Raw genomic sequence first — 19,117 nt, forward strand, 5'->3', positions numbered from 1 at the left:
CCACCTCAGGAAGAGACCCTCAATGACAAATGCTGGATCAGTCCTCCCCGCCACCCCAGCCTGAGACCCAAAGCTTCCCTGGCTAGTCAGCACCCCCCGCCCCCACTGTTCCCTCCTGGGTACTTCCCTCCATGCAGCACCCACGCTTTTCCCCCTGGGATCTCACCACACTCTCTGGCCATCCCTTCACCTGAAGCTGGATGGATACCTTAATTCCCCAGCTACCTGGACACTTAATACTCCCCAGAGGATGAAAAAGGTAGATAAAGAAATGCTAAACTGAGTTCGAACATCCCCTCCAGCTCCTCCATCATTACTGGAGCCTTTCCTGCCTTGCCACAGGAAGAAAGGCAGGGCTCAGGGAGACATGACTTGTGCTACAAATTATACAGATTGCCTCCACAAGTGTTACCAGCCAAGGTCACAATTAAGATGCAGCACTGGACACTGGACCTTTTTATCCGCTTGGTTAAACCTGACAGGACAACTGATGCTGTGGCCTGGAAAATGCCCATCACTAAGATGCTGAGCTGGCTGGACAAGACATCCAGGTGATCCCAGGAGGCCTGTGTGACTGGAGCCAAGGAACTGAGGAATCTCCCACCCACATCTGGACAGCACAACTAGTACAACTAGTACAGAGGATACAAATATGAGCCAGATGTATTAAACAATTCTGATGTGTTCTGGGAATTAATACCCCACATATTTTTGTTGTTGCCTTTTAGGGGAGTGATTTTGTTTAATTTTCTTGAGACAAGGTGTTACGGTGTTGCCCACAGTGCTTTTAAGTGCACAATCCTCCTGATTCGGCCTTCCAAGTGCAAGATTACAGGTGAATACTACCACCCGTCTATATTATCCTTGTTTAATCAAGGCAAAAGAACCTTGGGAAAGATATCATCACTCATCCCATTTTACAGATGCTTAATAAATCACCCAGTTCCACAGCCCACGTGCTCTCTCATAATCCCACAGCCATGCTAACTCAAGTCTAGAGTAAGTCAGCTGAAGTTGGGTGTAAGGCCTCAGTACTGGGAGAGCCAGGAACTCTGAGTGGTGGTTCCTCCTCTCCCATTTGAGCACACACCAGGCAGGCCCAGCAGACTTTCCCCTGGGAAGGAGTGCCACAGTGAAGCACACCACAGAGGCCCAGTGAACCATATCAGCTCATAAAGATAGTCAGGAAAGGGAGACTGAGACACACCAGTAAGAAAAAGTCAAGAATTTAAGGCAGAGCAGTTGTGGCATAAGCTTTTTTTTATTATTGATTTTTTTATTGAGCTCTACGTTTTTCTCTAGTGGCATAAGTTTTTAACCTCAGATGCAGAAGCTGACAAATCTTTATGAGTTCAAGAATAGAACGGTCTCCAAAGACAGTTGCAGGCCAGCCAGGGCTATATATAAGAAAAAGTGGGTATGTTGGCTGGTCTTATGTCAACTTGCCACAAGCTAGAGTTATCTGAAAGGAAGAAAACTCAACTGAGAAAATGCCTCTATAAGATCCAGCCAGCCGTAAGGCATTTTCATAATCAGTGATTGATGGGTAGAACCAGTCCATTGTGGGTGGTGCCACCCTGGGCTGGTGGTAGCACACACCTTTAACTCCAGCACTTGGGAAGCAGAGGCAGGCAGATATTTGAGTTCGAGGCCAGCCTGGTCTACAAAGCAAGTTCTAGGACAGCCAGGACTACACAAGAAACCCTGTCTCAAAATAAATAAATAAAAAAATAATAAAACAGGAAAAAAGGAAGGAAGGAAGGAAGGAAGAGAGGAAGGAAGGAAGGAAGGAAGGAAGGAAGAGAGGAAGGAAGGAAGGAAGGAAGGAAGGAAGGAAGGAAGGAAGGAAGGAAGGAAGAAGACAGGCTGAGCAGGTCGTGGGAAGCAAGCCAGTAAGCCTCTGGCCTCCAGAATCCTGCCCTGTTTGAGTTGCTGTCCCAACTTCCTTCAGTGATGAACAGGACTTCAAAGAGTAAGCCAAATATACACTTTGCTCCCCAGCTTGCTTTTTGGCCATGGTACTTTGCCGCAGCAATAGAAATCCTAAGACAGCAGGGTTGTGAGGAGAATGAATATGAATGAATGAAAATGAACTCGAGCCTGGCATAGTGGCTCACACCTATAATCCCAGCACTCAGTAGGCTGAAGCAGGTGGACTGCCATGAGTTCCACAGCAGCCTGACTACAGCTGCTGACTACAGAGTGAAACCAAAGCTAACAGTGAAACCCTGTCAGAAAAACCAAACCAAACCAAACCAAACCAAAGGCCAGGATGGTGGTGCGTACCTTTAATCCCAACAGTGGCAGATCTCTGAGAGTTCAGGGCCAGCCTTTCTACAGTGAGTTCCAGGTCAGCCAGGACTACTCAGCAAAACAAACAAGATGGTACCAGGGTCATAGCTAAGTCAGTAAGTGCGTGCTATGCAGGCTTTTAGACCTGAGTTCCACACCCAGCGCCCATGGAAAAGGTTGAGTACGGTGGAACAAACTTATAAACAAAGTACTGGAACAGAAGAAATAAGCAGATCCTTGGGCATCCCTGGTCAGCCATCTCAACCTAAGCAGCAGGCCAAACCCAATGAAATCCTGTCTCAATATAAAACAGTAGATAGTTCCTGAAAAACAACAGCCAAGGTTGACCTTTAACCTCCACACCCAAGTGCACACACAGGCACGTATAACCTCCCATATGCATACACCCACCCATCCATACCCACCTACACACAGGTTCCAGACCTGCAGGTGCCAGCCTCAAGCTCAGCTAGGCCCCTGTTTGAGTTACCAGGCCTGCTAAGCCCCTTCCCTGAAGCATTAGAAACCTGGGGTGGTTCCCTGAATTCCATCCCCTGAGATAGGACACTTCTGCTCCCAGCCCAGGGGCCACTGCTGCATCACCAGCTCCTTGTCAGAACAAGGTGTTAGGACAGGAAAGTCATCGCCTTCTCTGCCCCATCCTATAGTCTTCCTCCCACAAGAAGTGTCCACAGACAAGCTGCTGAGAAATGACCTCTGAAGTGACTTCCAAAGCCAAGCCACAGTAGCAGGAAAGCTCTACAAGAGGACAGATCCTTCCCCTGGGGACACACTGCTTTTTCCTTTGTTAGCTTTACTTTATTTATTTGTGAGTTCGTGTGTGTGTGTGTGTGTGTGTGTGTGTGTGTGTACATGGAGAGGTCAGAGAACAGCTCTGTATGGAGAAAGTTCTCTCTTTCCACCCTTTGTGGGTCCCAGGGATCAAGCCTGCTTCATCAGGCTTGCACAGAAAGCATCTTTAGCCCCCGAGCCATATCATGGGCCATTAATTTTGAAATCCTATCTCCACTTCAGGTGGCACTAGGGAAGGAGACTCCATCTCTACAGACAGCCAAAGTTACAGACGTGAACTAGGACGGCTGTCTCCTCTCCCAGACACTGCCCTCCTTGTGGAAGAACCTTCAGTCTTCCAGATATGGGAGGGGAACAACCCAGGGAGAGGCGACCCTAGATGCTGCAGCTGTCCTGTACCCTTTGCACCAGGTACTTGGCACGTGAAAGGCAGGGAGCAGCATGGTCAGACCCCAGGCCTGCCTGGACAAGCTGTGGCCCCCAGTGTAGCATAGTCCATGCCCTCTACAAAGCCAGCCACCTCCCCAGATCCCCACAAAGCCCAGGAACTCATCCTCTGTCCCCCTGTTATGGGAAGAGGGGGCAATGCCTGCCACAGTGGGACTCTGCCCAGAAGCTTCCTCAACAAAAGATTCTCCAAGTTTGTTCCCCATAGTGTTTCCAAGTGTAACACACCTCTCTTTCACAGGCCCTAGCCTCTAACTGAACTTGTACAAGCTGAGTGTATTTTCTGAAACAAATCCCCCTGGCATCCACAGTACCGACTGTCAGGATTGGTGGAGGCAGGCCAATCAGGGAAGGGGGCTGTGGTAACACAAATAAAGGCTGCTAGGCAGTGCTCACCCTGCTACCTAATCCAAGGGCACCAGTTCCTCCCTGTGTCACAGGGAGATTAAAAGAGCTGTTCCTGTCAAGTCTGGTGTGCATGTCAGTGCAGACAGACAGACCTAAAATAAACAAATAAGTAGATATGTGTTGCAAACCTGTAATCCCAACACCCAAGAGGTAGAGGCAGGAGGACTACCTGCAAGTCCCAAGCCACATCAATCTATGTAGGGAGTTCCAAGCCAACCACAATACATGGTAAGAGTTTGTCTCAAGATAAAGTAAAAACAACAGCAAAACCCTACACAAACACAAAATAAGTAAATCAGGACTTAAGGAAACCAACTGGCTTCTCAGGGCACCGGTCCTTCTACCCATCCTATAGCTCACTTTTATGAACAAACTCCGAAACCTTCCTGCTTAGTCTAGAAGGTAACCAGTATCAACTCAGCCCCGCCTTCAGATGCCAAGGTCATCTTCAAGACAGCATCATCTTCCAGCACTGAGCACCCATGCTGCTTTCAGAGTAAAGGGGTGCACTATGGGTTCTAATTTAAATATCTGTTACCAGAACTTGAAGCTAACTACTTTCCTTTCCCCCAAAGAATTAATATCCCCTGCATTTCAGAACCCATCTGGTGCCAAACAGAGAGACACACCTACAGTCTCAGGTGAGGAGGGTTGGAAAAACCAAAGGTGACCAGCTAAGCGAGGCCAGCTGAGCTCTCTCCAGCTCCTGCTCACACATCAAAGAGAAAAAAGTAATTATTCAAAGCCTACATAAATGGATGTAATTTTAGGTACTACCAGTTCCGTTTAAAAATGCATGCATGGGTACAGTGATTATAGATATTTAGCTCACAGCAGCTATCTATCTATTATTTTCTAAATCCCAGCTCAAAATGTGCTAAGAAAAATACTTTTCTGAGCACTCCCCTGGCCAGGCTACGTAGGTATTTCTCCTCCCTTTAACCCTGACCATGGGCTCTGGTCCTTCTTCCCATCTCAGCTCACAAAGTCTTACTTTCACCCAACTCTAACCTACTCTTCTCCTTGTAAACCAGCCTGTTTCTGGTGAGACAGGTCAAAGGTTAAATCAGCAAACCTGCATATCTACTTAGCTGAACATTGACCCTGTGCCTGACACTGTCCACGGGGAGCTGGGGAGCTGTTTGGGACACAGAGCCCCCAGGACCAGCTCAGAGATGACAAGACCAGTATGGTGGTGTGGAAGGACCTCCTGTTAACGTGTTGTTTTTATTGATTAATGAATAAAGAAACTGCCTTTGCCTGTGATAGAGTAGAGCTCTACAGAGTAGAGTAGGCGAAAACTAAACTGAATGCTGGGAGAAAGAAGGAGGAGTCAGAGAGACGCCATATAGCCACCACCGGGGACAAGCCAGAACCTTGCCAGTAAGCCACAGCCTTGTGGCCACAGCCTCGTGGCGATACACAGATTAATGGAGATGGATTAATTTAAGATATGAGTTGGCCAGGAATATGTTTAAGCTATTGGCCAAACAGTACTGCAAATAATATGGTTTCTGTGTAATTATTTCGGGGCTGTGCAGCCGGGAACAAACAAGCCGCCTCACACAACAGTATGGTACTGTCACTTACCATCACCACCATCTGCTGGCACTCGGTCTCCCACGCAAGACAGTCATCCCTGGTTCTGAGCTGCAGCCTGCTTGCCTCCAGCCAGGCCTCCTCTGCCCTCAGAATCTCTACGTACTTGTGGTTTCTGAGGTGGGAGATCACCACCCTCAGGAAGACACGGTCCCCACTCTATGGTCAGCCTCGAGAGTGACCAGATCGTTATTAGACTGGCGGCATAACCTGGGCAGAGGTGAGAGTGGTGCAGTCCATCTCCACAGAGGAAACACCACCAGACTCCTGCTCCCAGAATTTCCTCTGAGCAAAAGCATGGGCACTGACAGACAGTTGTGGCCTGTCCCCTAAGACCTTTCATCCAGCTCTATCTGACAGACTGGCATGGATGAGGAGCTTCTGCCATGAAAGACACATGCCCACAGGCCTACAATGTGCAGAGCAGTGGGCACGGACCTGCAACTAGGTTATCACTTTTCCTTCTCAAATGACACCGGGAGGAAAAGAACATCGTTGCTGTGCAGATGCAGAAGCTGAAACTGGATGTGGTTTCACTTTCAGCACCATGAGAACCACCTGTGGCACCAGTGCGGGTTCCCAGCTCTGCCCCAAGAGGCTTAGATCCACATCCTGGACTGAGGCTCTAGCTGAGGCAGCTCATTAAGTGTGTCTAATAGAGACACAGAAGTTACTGCCTACCTGCAAATGAGCAAGATGCCCTGCCTGATAGTTCAAGCAGGAACCCCAAGGAAGCCTTCCACGAGGGCAGCACAGAGAGCAGGGAGTGAAAAGGACATACCAATCCCGAGCCCAGGAAACCTGTTCATGTTCCCTCTGGATAGACAGTCACACAACTCTTCCAAGATCAATAACTGCTCTTTGGTATTCAGCACCAATCATTTAGTTCCCAGCTTTTAATTACACACCCATCTCAATACAAAATCATAGTTTTCAGTGAGGCATGCTGGCAAGCCTGCAGTCCCAGTACTTGGGAGGCTGGGATAGGAGAACTGCCATGAGTTCAAGACCAGCCTGGACTACAAAATGAGATCCTGTCTAAACAACAAGAACAAAGATGAAAAGGAAAAGCAAATAGGCACAAATCTCCCTCTGTAGCCAGGCCTCAGGAGACTTCTCCAAGGACAGTAGGGCAGCCCCTCGGCCAACAGCACTGCACCTCCCCTAGCAAGGCACGTCCTTCACAGAACTAACAAAGCAGCCGCACTAAGGGTTAATTCTCAGTATGTGCACCGCTCTAGCTGGTCCATAAAGTCATCGTGGTCACTACCCCCACTTTCTAGGTAAAGAAACATGTGGACACAGAGGCTAATGTGACCCAAGCTAGAGACAGAACCAGGGTTTCAAGCCAGCACTCAGACTATATCATTGCTGATTTGTTCTTTTTGATCAGGGTTTCATGTAGACCAGGCTAGCCTTGACCTTACTGTGTAACTAAGGATAACCTTGAAATTCTGACCCTCCTGCCTTTACCTCCGCAGTGCTAGGACTACAGATGTGTGCCACCCATGCCAGGCTTAGGCAGCGCTTGGGGCTAAACCCAAGGCTTCGTGCAAACTGTGCAAGCACTTCACCATTCAAGCTCCATCCTTGTTCTACAACCACTGTGAGGCTCAGACTTAGATCAGCAATGGGAGCCCCTTGAGCAATGTTCCACCGTCCCTACCCCCATCGGCCCTCTTTCCTGAAGCCAAGTTGCTACTGCAGGCTTTGATCCAGGGCCCACCCAACACCTCCACTCCTCACACAGATGCTATGACCCACACCACCTGCTCCCCTGAACATGTCAGCACTGGCCTGCTACACAGCTGCCTGCCTTCCTCAATCTTCCCATGAAGATCCTCAGGCCCCTCCTCTCAGAGCCCAGCCCCCAACACCCAGACTGAAACTGGTCAGATCCTCTCTGCTCTTGCCCTGGGCATTGCTGAAAACAGGTAGAGTGTCTTCTGTCTCTGTCCACAGGGCCCAGTGTGAAAACCCTTCCACTTCCAACCCTGTAACTGAATAGATGACTCTGCCAAAACCACCCAGCCTCTGGCTAAATTCTCTAATGAGGCACTCGCCTCTTCACAACCCACTGGGTCCATCTACAAACAACTATGGCCAACTCAATTTACAAATGGAGACAACACAAATATGGCAGTTTTCAGACCTTGTCTGGTCCTGGCCCATAGGAAGGCCAGGCAGCATCGGCCTGGGCACAGAATGGAATGGTCCTCACTACATTCACACATGGTAGAGTGGGTTCCTGGGAGGCCCAAGAGAGTGCATGCTATCTCCAAGCTGCCAGTCCTAGATAGGAAGTGCTGGAGAGCCTGAGAGCCCTAGCTGAGACCGTCTAGCTCTCTGGCAGGCCCTGGCACACTAAGTAGGCTTAAGAGGCTCATCGGTCCCTAAGCTGGGTCAGTTGACATCTGGGGAGGAGGGAAAAGGAGAGGTGGAAAGGATTAAGGTGTGTGTGGTGGGTGGGGGAGGATACTCCAAATGAAGAGATTCCCTCCAGAGCACCAGGAATCTCCTCACCACCCTTACCTGCCTGAGAGGCGCAGCTCACTCACTCTTTCCTCAGGGGGTCTTTCTGAGGAAAGCCCAAGATGCTTCTGCCTTGGGATTCTCTGGGAAGGTGCAGAGAAGGAATGGGAACTGGAGCAGGAGGCACCATGGGCCAGGGTAGAAACAACATTAAATTTGGAGTCAGGATGTCTCAGGTTCAAGTCCCAACTGATGCTCTGGTCGCAGGCAGCTCTTTAGCTCCCCACCTGTGCCTCAAATGCCTGATGTGTACAAGACAATTGAAATGCCTGCCTCTAGGAGTTGTTTAACTGTAAAGTGTCAGACACCTATGATCTGAAAAACACTAGACACCTTGTCTGTTCTCCAGATGGCTGCCAGGTTAAGGAGCACCACTCATACAGCCTAGGAAAGAGACAGACCCAGCCTTTCCACACCACCCTGGGCTCCTGCAGCCTAGGCAAGTACCTGTGACCTGGTTGAGAGTTTTTGCTTCAAGGCTCTTAGCATGCTTGTTATTTACTTAGTTAGTTTGTTTGTTTGTTTTGAGACAGGATTTTGCTACAAGCTGAGCTCAAACTCACAACATTGATGCCCCTGCCTCAGCCTCCTGAGTGTTGGAAGTCCAGGCATGCACCACAATGTCTGTCTTAATTAACTCTTTACTTGAAATCACTGTAAATGTATGTAAAAGGTTCAAGAGTAAAGAGAATGCAAAGATGGATCGCAGCTCAAGAGCACCTGTTCTTCCAGGGGACCTAGGCTGGGTTCCCAGTACCCACGACCATCTGTAACTCCAGTTCCAGGGAACCCAACTCCCTCTTCTGACCTCTGCAGGCACAAGGCACACATGTGGTGCACAGATATAAACAAAGGGAAATTTTCATACACATAAAATAAAATAAATAAACAAATCCATAAAAGGCTTGCTTGCTTCAAGCTTGCTTTTTGGTTTTTCAAGACAGGGTTTCTTTGTGTCACAGCCTTGGCTGTCCTGGAACTCACTCTGTAGACCAGGCTGGCCTTGAACTCACAGAGATCCTCCTGCCTTTGCCTCCTGAGTGTTGGGATTAAAGGTGTGTGTGGTGGCTCTGAGCAAGCTGGATGAGAGGTAGTCTAGTACAACTCAGTCCAAGCAGATTCAGCCCAGATTAGAAGCCAAGCCTGGAAAAGTGGCACAAGCTTTTAATCCCAGCACTCAAAGGCAGAGGGAAAGAATTCTGTGAGTTCAAGACCAGTATGGTCAATCCAGAGAATTTCAGGCCAATCACAGCTACATAAGAACACCCTGTTGAAAGAGAGAGAGGCAGGAGGAGAGAGAGAGAAAGAGGGAAGAAGGGAAGAAAGGAAGATGACCCTCATGGCAGCTGTTGGGTGGTTTTCCTCCAGACACTAACAGTGTTTAGGGGACTAAGATCCAGAAAGACCAGAAAGCCAATGACTGGTCTCCCCATACTTCCTTGTCACCTAGGACCTCCTGGGGCAGATGTTTTTATTTGGGAAAATGCAAACAGCAGACCCGATACAGCTTACCAAAGCAGTGATCCCAAGATAGGTGAGAGAGAGGATGAATCAATTGTAAAGTCTGCAGAAGCCAGGTGTGGTGGCGCAGGCCTGTTATTCCAGCACTTGGGAGGCAGAGGCAGGAGGATCAGCAGTGTGGCCAGCTTGGGACTCACAGTAAGACCCTGTTTTGACCACCAAGGGTGGGAAGTCATTCAGTGGTAGAAAACTTGCCCAGCAGTTCCAAAGCCCTGGGTTCCAACCTCAGCACAGCAAAAATGAAGTCTGCATACATGACATTTTCTCTATCTCAGTCTCCTAGGAAAGTAGACCTTCCCCTTCTGTCATTAAGTTTATGGTCCCATGTCCCCTTCTGTCATTAAATCTGTGGTTCCTGTGTCTGAGAAGCCCACGCTAGGGTAAAAATACCTCCAGGCCTCTCCCTGAGTCTGGAAAGGGGGAACTAATAGGTGACTGTAGAAAATCACTTTACCCTACGGACCAAATTTCTGCAGCCAAAATAAAATCATGTTAAGAGTTGAACCAGATAATGTTCGTGGAACACTCTGCAGAAAACAAAAACATTTATTCAAAACAATTCTCTTTCCCAGAAGTCTAAAAACAAATGTTTTGACAGCCGTGTGACAAGAGGCGAACACCACCATATTCCTCCAGGTTCTTCCCTGTGCCAATATTGACTCACAACACCACGCCACTCTGAGATGTTGGAGTGGGCATCACAGTAAGTCACCCAGCACCCCACATCCCAGTCGGTCCTGCTAACTGCCCACCCTCCAAAAACGGTGACTTGACCCAGAGTCTTGTATATGCAATTCAAAATCCACTACTGAGCGGGAACCCCCATTACCCCCATCCCCCTGCCCTTTTCTTTCTACTTTTACATTTGCATCAGCCTCACTAAACGGCCTGCTCCAGCTTTGGACTCAATTGCTCTGTAACCCAGGAAGATCTGGGGTTTGCCATCCTGCTGCTTCCTGCTCACAACCTTCTTGTCAAAACCCTAAGAAGTGCCAAATTTGTCCCCGTGATATGTAAAGAGAATGAAAAGACTGTCCCGAGGCACAAGCGGGTGTTTCTTATTATTTTCTCTTTTGTAGTGCTGAGAGCGGAGCCCAGTCCTCCAGTCCTCGACACAGAAGAAACTCAGTGCAGGAGAGACTCCCACCCACCCTCTTCACACAGATCTACCTGCTGCAGGGGTAACTGGCTCCTCCATGGGTCAAGAGCCTGGCAGCTTTAATCATTTTTCTTAGAGCTTTCTCCAGCTCTTTGGAGGGCCCATTTTGAGATTGTGCCACAAACCACAGCTTTAAATCCTTCCTCCAGCTTTTCACAGGAAACTTTGTTAGTGCTTTCCCACAGATCCAGTGCTAAATCCGTGATCCGGCTTTCCCCCCTGATAAAGTCACCAGGAAGTGCAAGGTAAAGTGTGGGGTTATACCCAAACCAGCCAAGCCCTAGAACCTACTCACCCTCCAACAATGAGGCTTCGGGAGGTCCACCTCAAATACACGTATGCCATTAGCACCCAGAATTCATGGTGTGACTGTCAATTTCTGGTCTGAAATAAAGTTCTGGAAATGCTGTGTCCAAGTTTCAATAGCTTTCCTCAAGTGCCTTCCAGCTAATAGGGACATCCCCCTCGACATCTGTCACATCTGGTTGACTCTTCACTACCTCTTTAAACTGACTGAAAGATGAGGTGCTGCATGCACAAGGCACATCCTAAAAACCGGTGTGGTCTACAGCAGCGTGTCTTTGAGGGAGGCTAGAAGCCATGGCTCTCACCTAGCCCAGCTTTCCCGCTTCTCCCAGCCTATGTCCCTATGTGCCACGTGGCCTCGCTTCCCCTCACCCTGTCCAGTGGGCCTTGAGTCTGCACACTCCCGTACTGTGTTTTACAGGAGGGCATGGTGCTGATGAGTCATTCGGCATCAGAGGTGAAATGACCTGATATCTACATGTAAATCAATATTGATACTTGATATAAATAGATATGAATTATAAAGCATATAATATATACTTTAAGCTTTTCTTTACTTAGAATGATATTAAACAAACCAGAAAATAGTGATGTGCACTATTAATCCCAGCACTGGGGAGAGGCAAAAGCAGGCAGACCTCTCTGAGTTTGAGGACAGCCTGGTGTAAGAAGCAAATTCCAGGCCAGCTAGAGCTATAAGACTGTCTCAAAAAAAAAAAAAAAAAAGACATGAAATAGCAAATTTAAAAAAGACAAAAATATGACAAGTCTTAAAAAATATGCAAAAGGAACATGTTTTATATTGTAGGTTTGATGATTTATCTCCTTTTGTTTGACAAAAGGGCTTCTTACAATTCAGTATATCTGAAGATGGCCTTGAACTCTTGGACCTCCTGACTCCACCTCCAGAATGCTGGAATTGTTGGTTGAACACAGTCTTACAATGCAGTTGTGTTTTGGAGACAGATACTCCAATAGGTCATAGTTTCCTGTAGCCCAGACAGGGCTCTAACTCAGTGTGTCACCAAGGACAACCTTAGACTCTTGCTGGCCTTACCTCCTACTCCCAAGTGCAAAGATTAGTGTGCCACCACACCCATTTGACGATAGCACCTTCACTGGCACCCCCTTCCCTTTCAATAAGGGCCTTTCCTTTTTATTTTGCATGGGACCTGGAAGCTACGACACTGGCTCTGCCCGTAGGATGTTTCAGGCTACAGAGCTGGGGGAGACATTAAAAAACCAGCTCCAGGGCTGGAGAGATGGCTCAGAAGTTAAGAGCACCGCCTGCTCTTCCAAAGGTCCTGAGTTCAATTCCCAGCAACCACATGGTGGCTCACAACCATCTGTAATGGGGTCTGGTGCCCTCTTCTGGCATGCAGGCATACACACAGACAGAATATTGTATACATAATAAATAAACAAATAAATAAATAAATATTAAAAAAAACAGCTCCACTCCAAGCCTTCAGTGTGTCTTTCTCGAGTCCTACTACCTAGGGAAGGGCACCTGCACAGGATGGCCCCACAACTCCCCAAAGATAAGGCTGGAGGACCTGAACTAGGTGGCGCCTTGTGTAATCGGTTGGTCCCTGTCAGGACCTTGAAACAAAGGTAGAACACGCCAAGGGAAGTCAAGGAAAGTGGGGGGTCTAGTCCAATGGCCAATATATGAGGACATCCCAGATGTGAAGCACTGAGCTCATATGATCAAGGAGCCAGAAAAGGCTGCCTCAGCCCTACTGGCCAGGATTCTGCTTTGAGTGTTGCTATTGACAATGAGTAACTACATCCAAGATGCCTGGGTCCAAACGCCAGCCCCAACAGGTCTTCTCTTGGCTTCCCTGCCTCTATTCCATACACAAGCCTCCTCTCTAGCCAGGAATTTTAAAAGACTGGACTACGTAATGAATACCCAAGGTTTCTTGGGGACACAGCCTCTCCCATGAATACAGAGGACAAATGGACTGGTGTCAAGCCTCAGAAGCAGTGGACATGTCTGCCCTCAAGGAGCAGCCTCTGAGAGAGTGTGGTATGCCCCCTGACCCTCAGCACACAAGTGCACAGCCCTAGAGCTGAGCCTATGGCTCAGACCTGTAAAATCCCATCTATTTGGGAACTAAGGCAAGAAGACTGCAAGTTCAAGGCTGGCCTAGGCAGCTCAGTGAGATTCTGTCTCAAAATGAAGAGTAAAGAAGGCTGGGGCAGGTGGTGCACAGTTTTCTGACAGAGTATTTGCCTAACACCCTTGAGCTAGATTCATTACATGAGGCTATGTCTTAAAACAAAACAAAAAGCTTAGTACAGCACTAAGAAAGCTGAGGTAGGGGAATTATTACGTGTTCAAGGCCAGCAGGGCTACAGAGTTAGACCCTGTCTCTAAGTAAATAAATCAGACAACAGCTATGAATAGCAGTAACAGTTCCTGTATTTTTCTAAGAACTCAAAAAGATTAAGTAAGCACCATGTGGTGCTTAACTAGCTCTTAGGGAACTAGAAAGTTCAAGGCCAGCAAGCGCCCAGACTACACTGTAAAACCTTGTCTTTAAAAAAAAAAAAAAAAAAAAAAGAGGGCCAGATGGTGCAGATCTCTGTGAGTGCAAGGTCACCCTGGTCTACAAAGTGAGTTCCAGGATGGCCAGAGCTACATAGTGAGACCTTATATAATTAAGAACAGGAGCTGGAAAGATAGATAGCTCAATAGTTAAGATCCCTGGCTGTTCTTCCAGAGGACCCAAGTTCAATTCCCAGCACCCACATGGCAGCTTACAATTGCCTGTAACACCATCTCCAGGAGATCCAACACCCTCACACAGACATATATGCAAGCAAGACACCAATTCATATAAAATGAAAATAAATAAATCATGGAAGAAAGGGAGCGAGAGAGGGAGAGAAGAGAGAGGGAAGGAGGGAGGGAGGGAGGGAAGGCTGGAGAGATGGCTCAGCAGTTAAGAGTACTGACTGCTCTTCCACAGGACCCAGGTTCAGTTCCCAGCACCTGCATGGCAGCTGAGCTGCCTGTAACTCTAAGATCTCACACCCTCACACAGACATACCTGTAGGCAAAATACCAACGCACTTGGGTGCTGGGATTAAAGGTGTGCACCACCACCGCCTGGCCACAAAATCTTTTCTTAAAGTGGATGGCCACACCATCTCACCTGTAGTTGGGAGAATCATTAATGTAAAACGTAGCCAAAAGTGCATAAATAAACTAAAATCCACATTTCATAATTCAAGGTTTTTTGCTTTAAGAAACAGACTCTAGATTAACATCTCTGCTACACAGGATGCAATGGCACACACCTGGTTCCCCAGCCCTTGGAGGACAGAGACAGGAGTATTCTGAATTCAAGACCAGTCAGTCTAAGGATCACAGCAAGATCTTGTCTCAGAAAACTGGGGACGAGGCTTGGAGGCGACACACTTGTCCAGTATGTGCGATTTCCTGTGGTCATGCCTCCACGCTTATGAAGAAATTTAAAAAACAAACAAACAAAACAAAACCATGAAAGGAGGAGGGGACTTGTGAGGAAGAAGAGTTCCAGAGGGAGTGGGAGTGGATAGGAGGAGTAATGTGGTGGAGGAGGATATGATCAGAACACATTAAACAACTGGACAGGATCTGGAATCACCTGGGGAGGACATGCTTCCAGGAACATCTGTGACTCAGTTATTCAGATTAGGTTAGTTTCTGATAATGCCTGTGAGAGATTATTGGAATTAAGTAAACTGAAATAGAAAGACCCATCCAAAAAGTAAGAAGCATTATTCCTGGGCTTAAAAAGAAGTCAGCAGAGCAAGCATTTTCTGTGTCCTCTTGACTGTCAGTGCGGTGTGAGCGGATGCTTCGGTTCCTGCTGTCTTAACCCCTGCATGGTAGACTGTGACCTTGAACTGTGAGCTGGCATTAGCTGTTCTGTGGTGATACAAATGAGAATGGCCCCCATAGGCTCATATTTCTGAATGTTTAATCACCAGGGAGTGGGGCTGTTTGAAAGGATTAGAAGGACTAGGACTAGGAGGTGTGGCCTTGCTGGAGGAAGTGTGTCACTGGGCGTGTGTTTAGAGGTTTCAAAAGCCCACGGCCAGGCCCCAGTCTCTCTCTCTCTCTCTCTCTCTCTCTCTCTCTCTCTCTCTCTGGATGTGGAGGTACTGCTCCAGCACAATGACTACCTCATGCTCCCTGCCATGATGAGAACAGACTTACTCTCTGAAACTGTCAGCGAGCCCCAAGGTTCCTTTAGAAGAACTACCCACGGCCACGGTGTCTCTTCACAACAATAGAACAGTGGCTAAGACACCTTCCTTCAATAAATTGTTCCTGTCCAGGCATTTGATCGCAGCAACAGGAAAGAAACTAAGGCGCTTATGGATGGCGTTGTCAACGAACCAAAAGAAAAACAAAACGCACCTCTGGTAAGTAGCAGGAACAACTGACACATCCTGAAAACACCACACATCTTTCCCCGAGTAAGGAAACAAAGTCAGCCATAACTCTGTTCGGTCCCTCTGACTTTACTGACTCTTTAGAAGATGCTTCCCCCCCCCAAAAAAAACCCCACAAATCCAGAAATTCTCAGTCTAAGAAATCAGGCAGGGTCAGGCAGATAGTTCAGTGAGCAAAAGGTGCTCACTACTAATCCTGACAGTGACCTGAGTTTGACCCCCTCTCCAAAGAACCACATGATGCCAGGAGAGAACAGACTCCCCAGGATTGTCCTCTGACCTCTGCACACCCCACGGCACACTGCAGCGCGCATGTGCATGCGCACACATTCGCTCACCCTCATTCAATCACACAGCTATCTCAACCTTCCTAACGCTGAGGCCCTTTAATGTCATTCCTCATGTTGTTATGGTGACACCAACCATAAAATTACTTTCATTCTACTTCCTAACAGTAATTTTATTGTTGTGAATTGTAATGTAAATATCCAAGTTTTCCTGTGATGAATTGTAATGTAAATATCCATGTTTTCCAATGGACTTAGGTGACCTCTGTTGAAGGAGTTGTCAGACCCTCAGAGGGGTCATGACCGCAGGTTGAGAACCACTGATCTATATGGCTTATTCTCATCTTTTTTTTAAAAGATTTTTTAATTTATTATGTTTCCAGTGTTCTGCCTGCATATATACCTGCATGAAAGAAGAGGGCATCAGGTGGTTGTGAGCCACCATGTGGTTGCCAGGAATTGAACTCAGGACCTCTGGAAGAGCAGCCAGTGCTCTTAACCCCTGAGCCATCTCTCCAGCCCCCCATAGTCCCATCTTAAATATAAAATCACAGAATGAGATCATTTTGTTGTTGTTTTCTCTGTGTAACAGGGTTTCTCCGGCTGTCCTGGAACTTGCTATGTAGACCACACTGACCTCAAACTCACAGAGATCCACCTGCCTCTGCCTCCCAGTGCTGGGATCAAAAGTGTGTGCCAACACTGCCTGGCATAAACCACCTATTCAATGTCTCTCCCACGGCTTCTTGTGGGAAAAAAAAAATCACCTATTCAAGCCTGTTTCTACCCCAGCCTTCCCATCTCAAAGATATGGGCACCACCATTCAGGTACCTCTAGAAGTCATCTGTGTGCATGTGTGAGTGTGTACATGTATACTTGTTTGCATTCTTGTGTGTACATGTGCATGAGTGTGTATGTATGTGTGTACCTGTGGATATAAAATCCAAGTCAAGCTCATGTGTTGCTTTCCAGACGTCCACCTTGGTTTTGGAGACAGCTTCTCTCCCTGGGACCTGGGACTTACAGACTAGGCTAGGATGACTGGCCAGCAAGCCCCAGACTTTCCTGTCTCCACCTCCCCAGAGCTAGGATTGCAAGTGTACGCCAGTACACTGGATTTTTATGGGCTCTAACAGGAGTCCTCATGCCTGCGTGACAAGCACTTAAGGAACTGAGTGAGCTCTCTCCCTGGTCCACTAGGAGTCGTCTTTGAATGTTCTTTCTCTCAGACAGCATCCAATCCGTTAGGAAGGTCTAAACCCTCCATCCAAAGCACAGTCTGAATCTAACGACAGTTCTCCACGTCTGTTCTACACCCTCCACTAGTTTTCTCTGGACCACAGTCACAGCCTCCATTACTCTCTGCTTCCCTGGCACAGCTGCCCACCCAGACCCCATTCTGCCTAAAACTGCCAAGCAGAGCATGCCATTGTCCCATTTAAAACCCGAGTCTCCCTGGGCTCAGACGAGAGCTTAGCGGCTCTTTACCTCGGTCCAGTCTCACCATTTACCTCCCTACCTGGGACTCCCCAGTGCCACTCTCCCTCGGTCACCACCTTCAAGCCACACAAGCCTCTTTGCTCGTTGAACTTGAAGGTTTTGGGGCCTTAAACATTTTTCTGAAATGTTTTGCCCCTACTCGTCACCACAGCAAGGATCCTTCTTGTCATTCAAACTCCAAATGTCACCTGCTCAGAAAACGTCATCACAACCTTCCAATCCAACAAGTCATCCAACACTCCTCACATCCCTTCGTGTTAATTTTCTGCACAGCAGTCGCCGCTGCCAGCTCGCTGTTTTCTTTCCTCTTGTGGGTATCATTTCAGCGGGCAGGAACATTGAGCACCTCCCTTCCATAAATCTCATCCATCAGTCCTAGCGAGTACCAAGCGGTGAGGAAGGCTTGGGGACTTTCTTCACATATTCTGACCCAGGTCTAAACCGTATTTCCAACTTGGTGAAAATATGAATTCTGAATCATAGTCTCCCACAGTACATACACCTAGTGCCATTCAAATCACCCGCCGGAAGATCTTTGGCTAGTTCATTCATTGGATAAACAAACATTTACCGAGCTCCTACTCTGTGCCAGTGGGGCAAAGGATCAAAGACAAGTTCTGACTCCCAGGAACCACAGGAAGCAAAGCGAGGAACGCAGGCACACAGGTACCTTCCCGGAGCGGGAAAGAGTAAGACTGTACGCGTGCCCCTTGTGGCTTCGAGGTCAGATCCACACAGCCCAACGGACCCAGAGAAACTGGTGGAGCAGCACCCCGCGGCTCAGGCGGCAAAGCTCCCACTCTACTAGCCCAGGCAAAGCAGACAGTGCGCGTTCGTCTGCGGCCGGCGCCAGCCGAAGAACCGCGGGTAGAGTTCCAGGATTACCATTGGCTGACCGGGAGCCCCACCCCCATCCCATCACTGGGGAACAAGGATGCAGCCGCCGGGGTCGCGCTCCAACTCTCCTAGGCGATCCCAGCCAGCGTGGCCAGACACCACCTTCCACTAGCGTTGCGGGCCCTCTTCCCCCTCCCCCACGCCCAAGCCCTCAGGCCACACTCCCGACCCACACGAGCCCCACTCCCTGACACCCGCCACTGTGCCCAACGCATGCCCGGGGGTAGGCGTGTCCCGGGAGCCGCGGAGTTTGCTGGCTCGACCGTGGGCGGACTGGACCAGGCCAGGCCCCCTGCGGCGCTGCGAGCCCGGGTGCGCGGCCGTCCCCGAGCCCGCCACCCTCGGGCACACAAACCCCGAGCGCCGAGCCCGCCAAGGCTACGCAGGAGCGAGTCAGGTGCGGCCGCACTCACTCGATAAAGAAGCTGGCGCCCTCCTCCGTGAAGCCCTCCTCCCAGCCGCGCGGCAAGTCTGCGGGAAGGCGAGAAAAGTCGGTCAAACTCCCGCAGCCGTGGCGCCCCCCACACCCGCCACCGCCCCCCGCCGACCCCGCGCCCACCTGAGCGGATCATGTGACCCGAGTTGACCGGCTCGCCGGTTCGCGGGTGCAGCCAGGTCGTGCAGCCGAGCTGGTCACTGCGGGAGAGGTGCACCTGTTAGCGCCACCGCCCCACACGGCCGCCCCGGGCCCCAACCCCCGGTGCCCGACCCCACCCGAGTGCCGCCGCCCCTCGCGCACTTGATAAAGAAGACACGGCCGTCCCGACAGACGCCGTACGACCAGTGCTCAGGTAGGGTGTCCCGCCCGACCGCAGCCGCCATGTTCGCCCAGCGCTAGAGCCCCGGGCCGGGGGAGGGGGGAGGGGTAAAGGGGCGGGGCAAGGGGCGGGGCCCTTGTGGGGG

The 19,117-nt window shown here is 49.2% G+C and overlaps 1 protein-coding gene across 1 annotated transcript in view; it reads right to left on the reverse strand.

Annotated features, from left to right (window-relative positions):
* The window catches only part of Plekha7 (pleckstrin homology domain containing A7), a 187,868-nt gene extending 168,802 nt beyond the window's left edge, over positions 1 to 19,066 (reverse strand). Inside the window, 3 exon segments of the mRNA XM_038328220.2 lie at positions 18,628 to 18,685; positions 18,774 to 18,850; positions 18,954 to 19,066. Coding sequence (XP_038184148.1) covers positions 18,628 to 18,685; positions 18,774 to 18,850; positions 18,954 to 19,036 — 218 coding nt within the window. The 5' untranslated portion in view covers positions 19,037 to 19,066.
* Positions 19,067 to 19,117: the final 51 nt, after the last annotated feature.

The sequence above is a fragment of the Arvicola amphibius genome, chromosome 1, assembly GCF_903992535.2.
Source record: "Arvicola amphibius chromosome 1, mArvAmp1.2, whole genome shotgun sequence".
In the NCBI taxonomy this organism is placed as follows: domain Eukaryota; kingdom Metazoa; phylum Chordata; class Mammalia; order Rodentia; family Cricetidae; genus Arvicola; species Arvicola amphibius.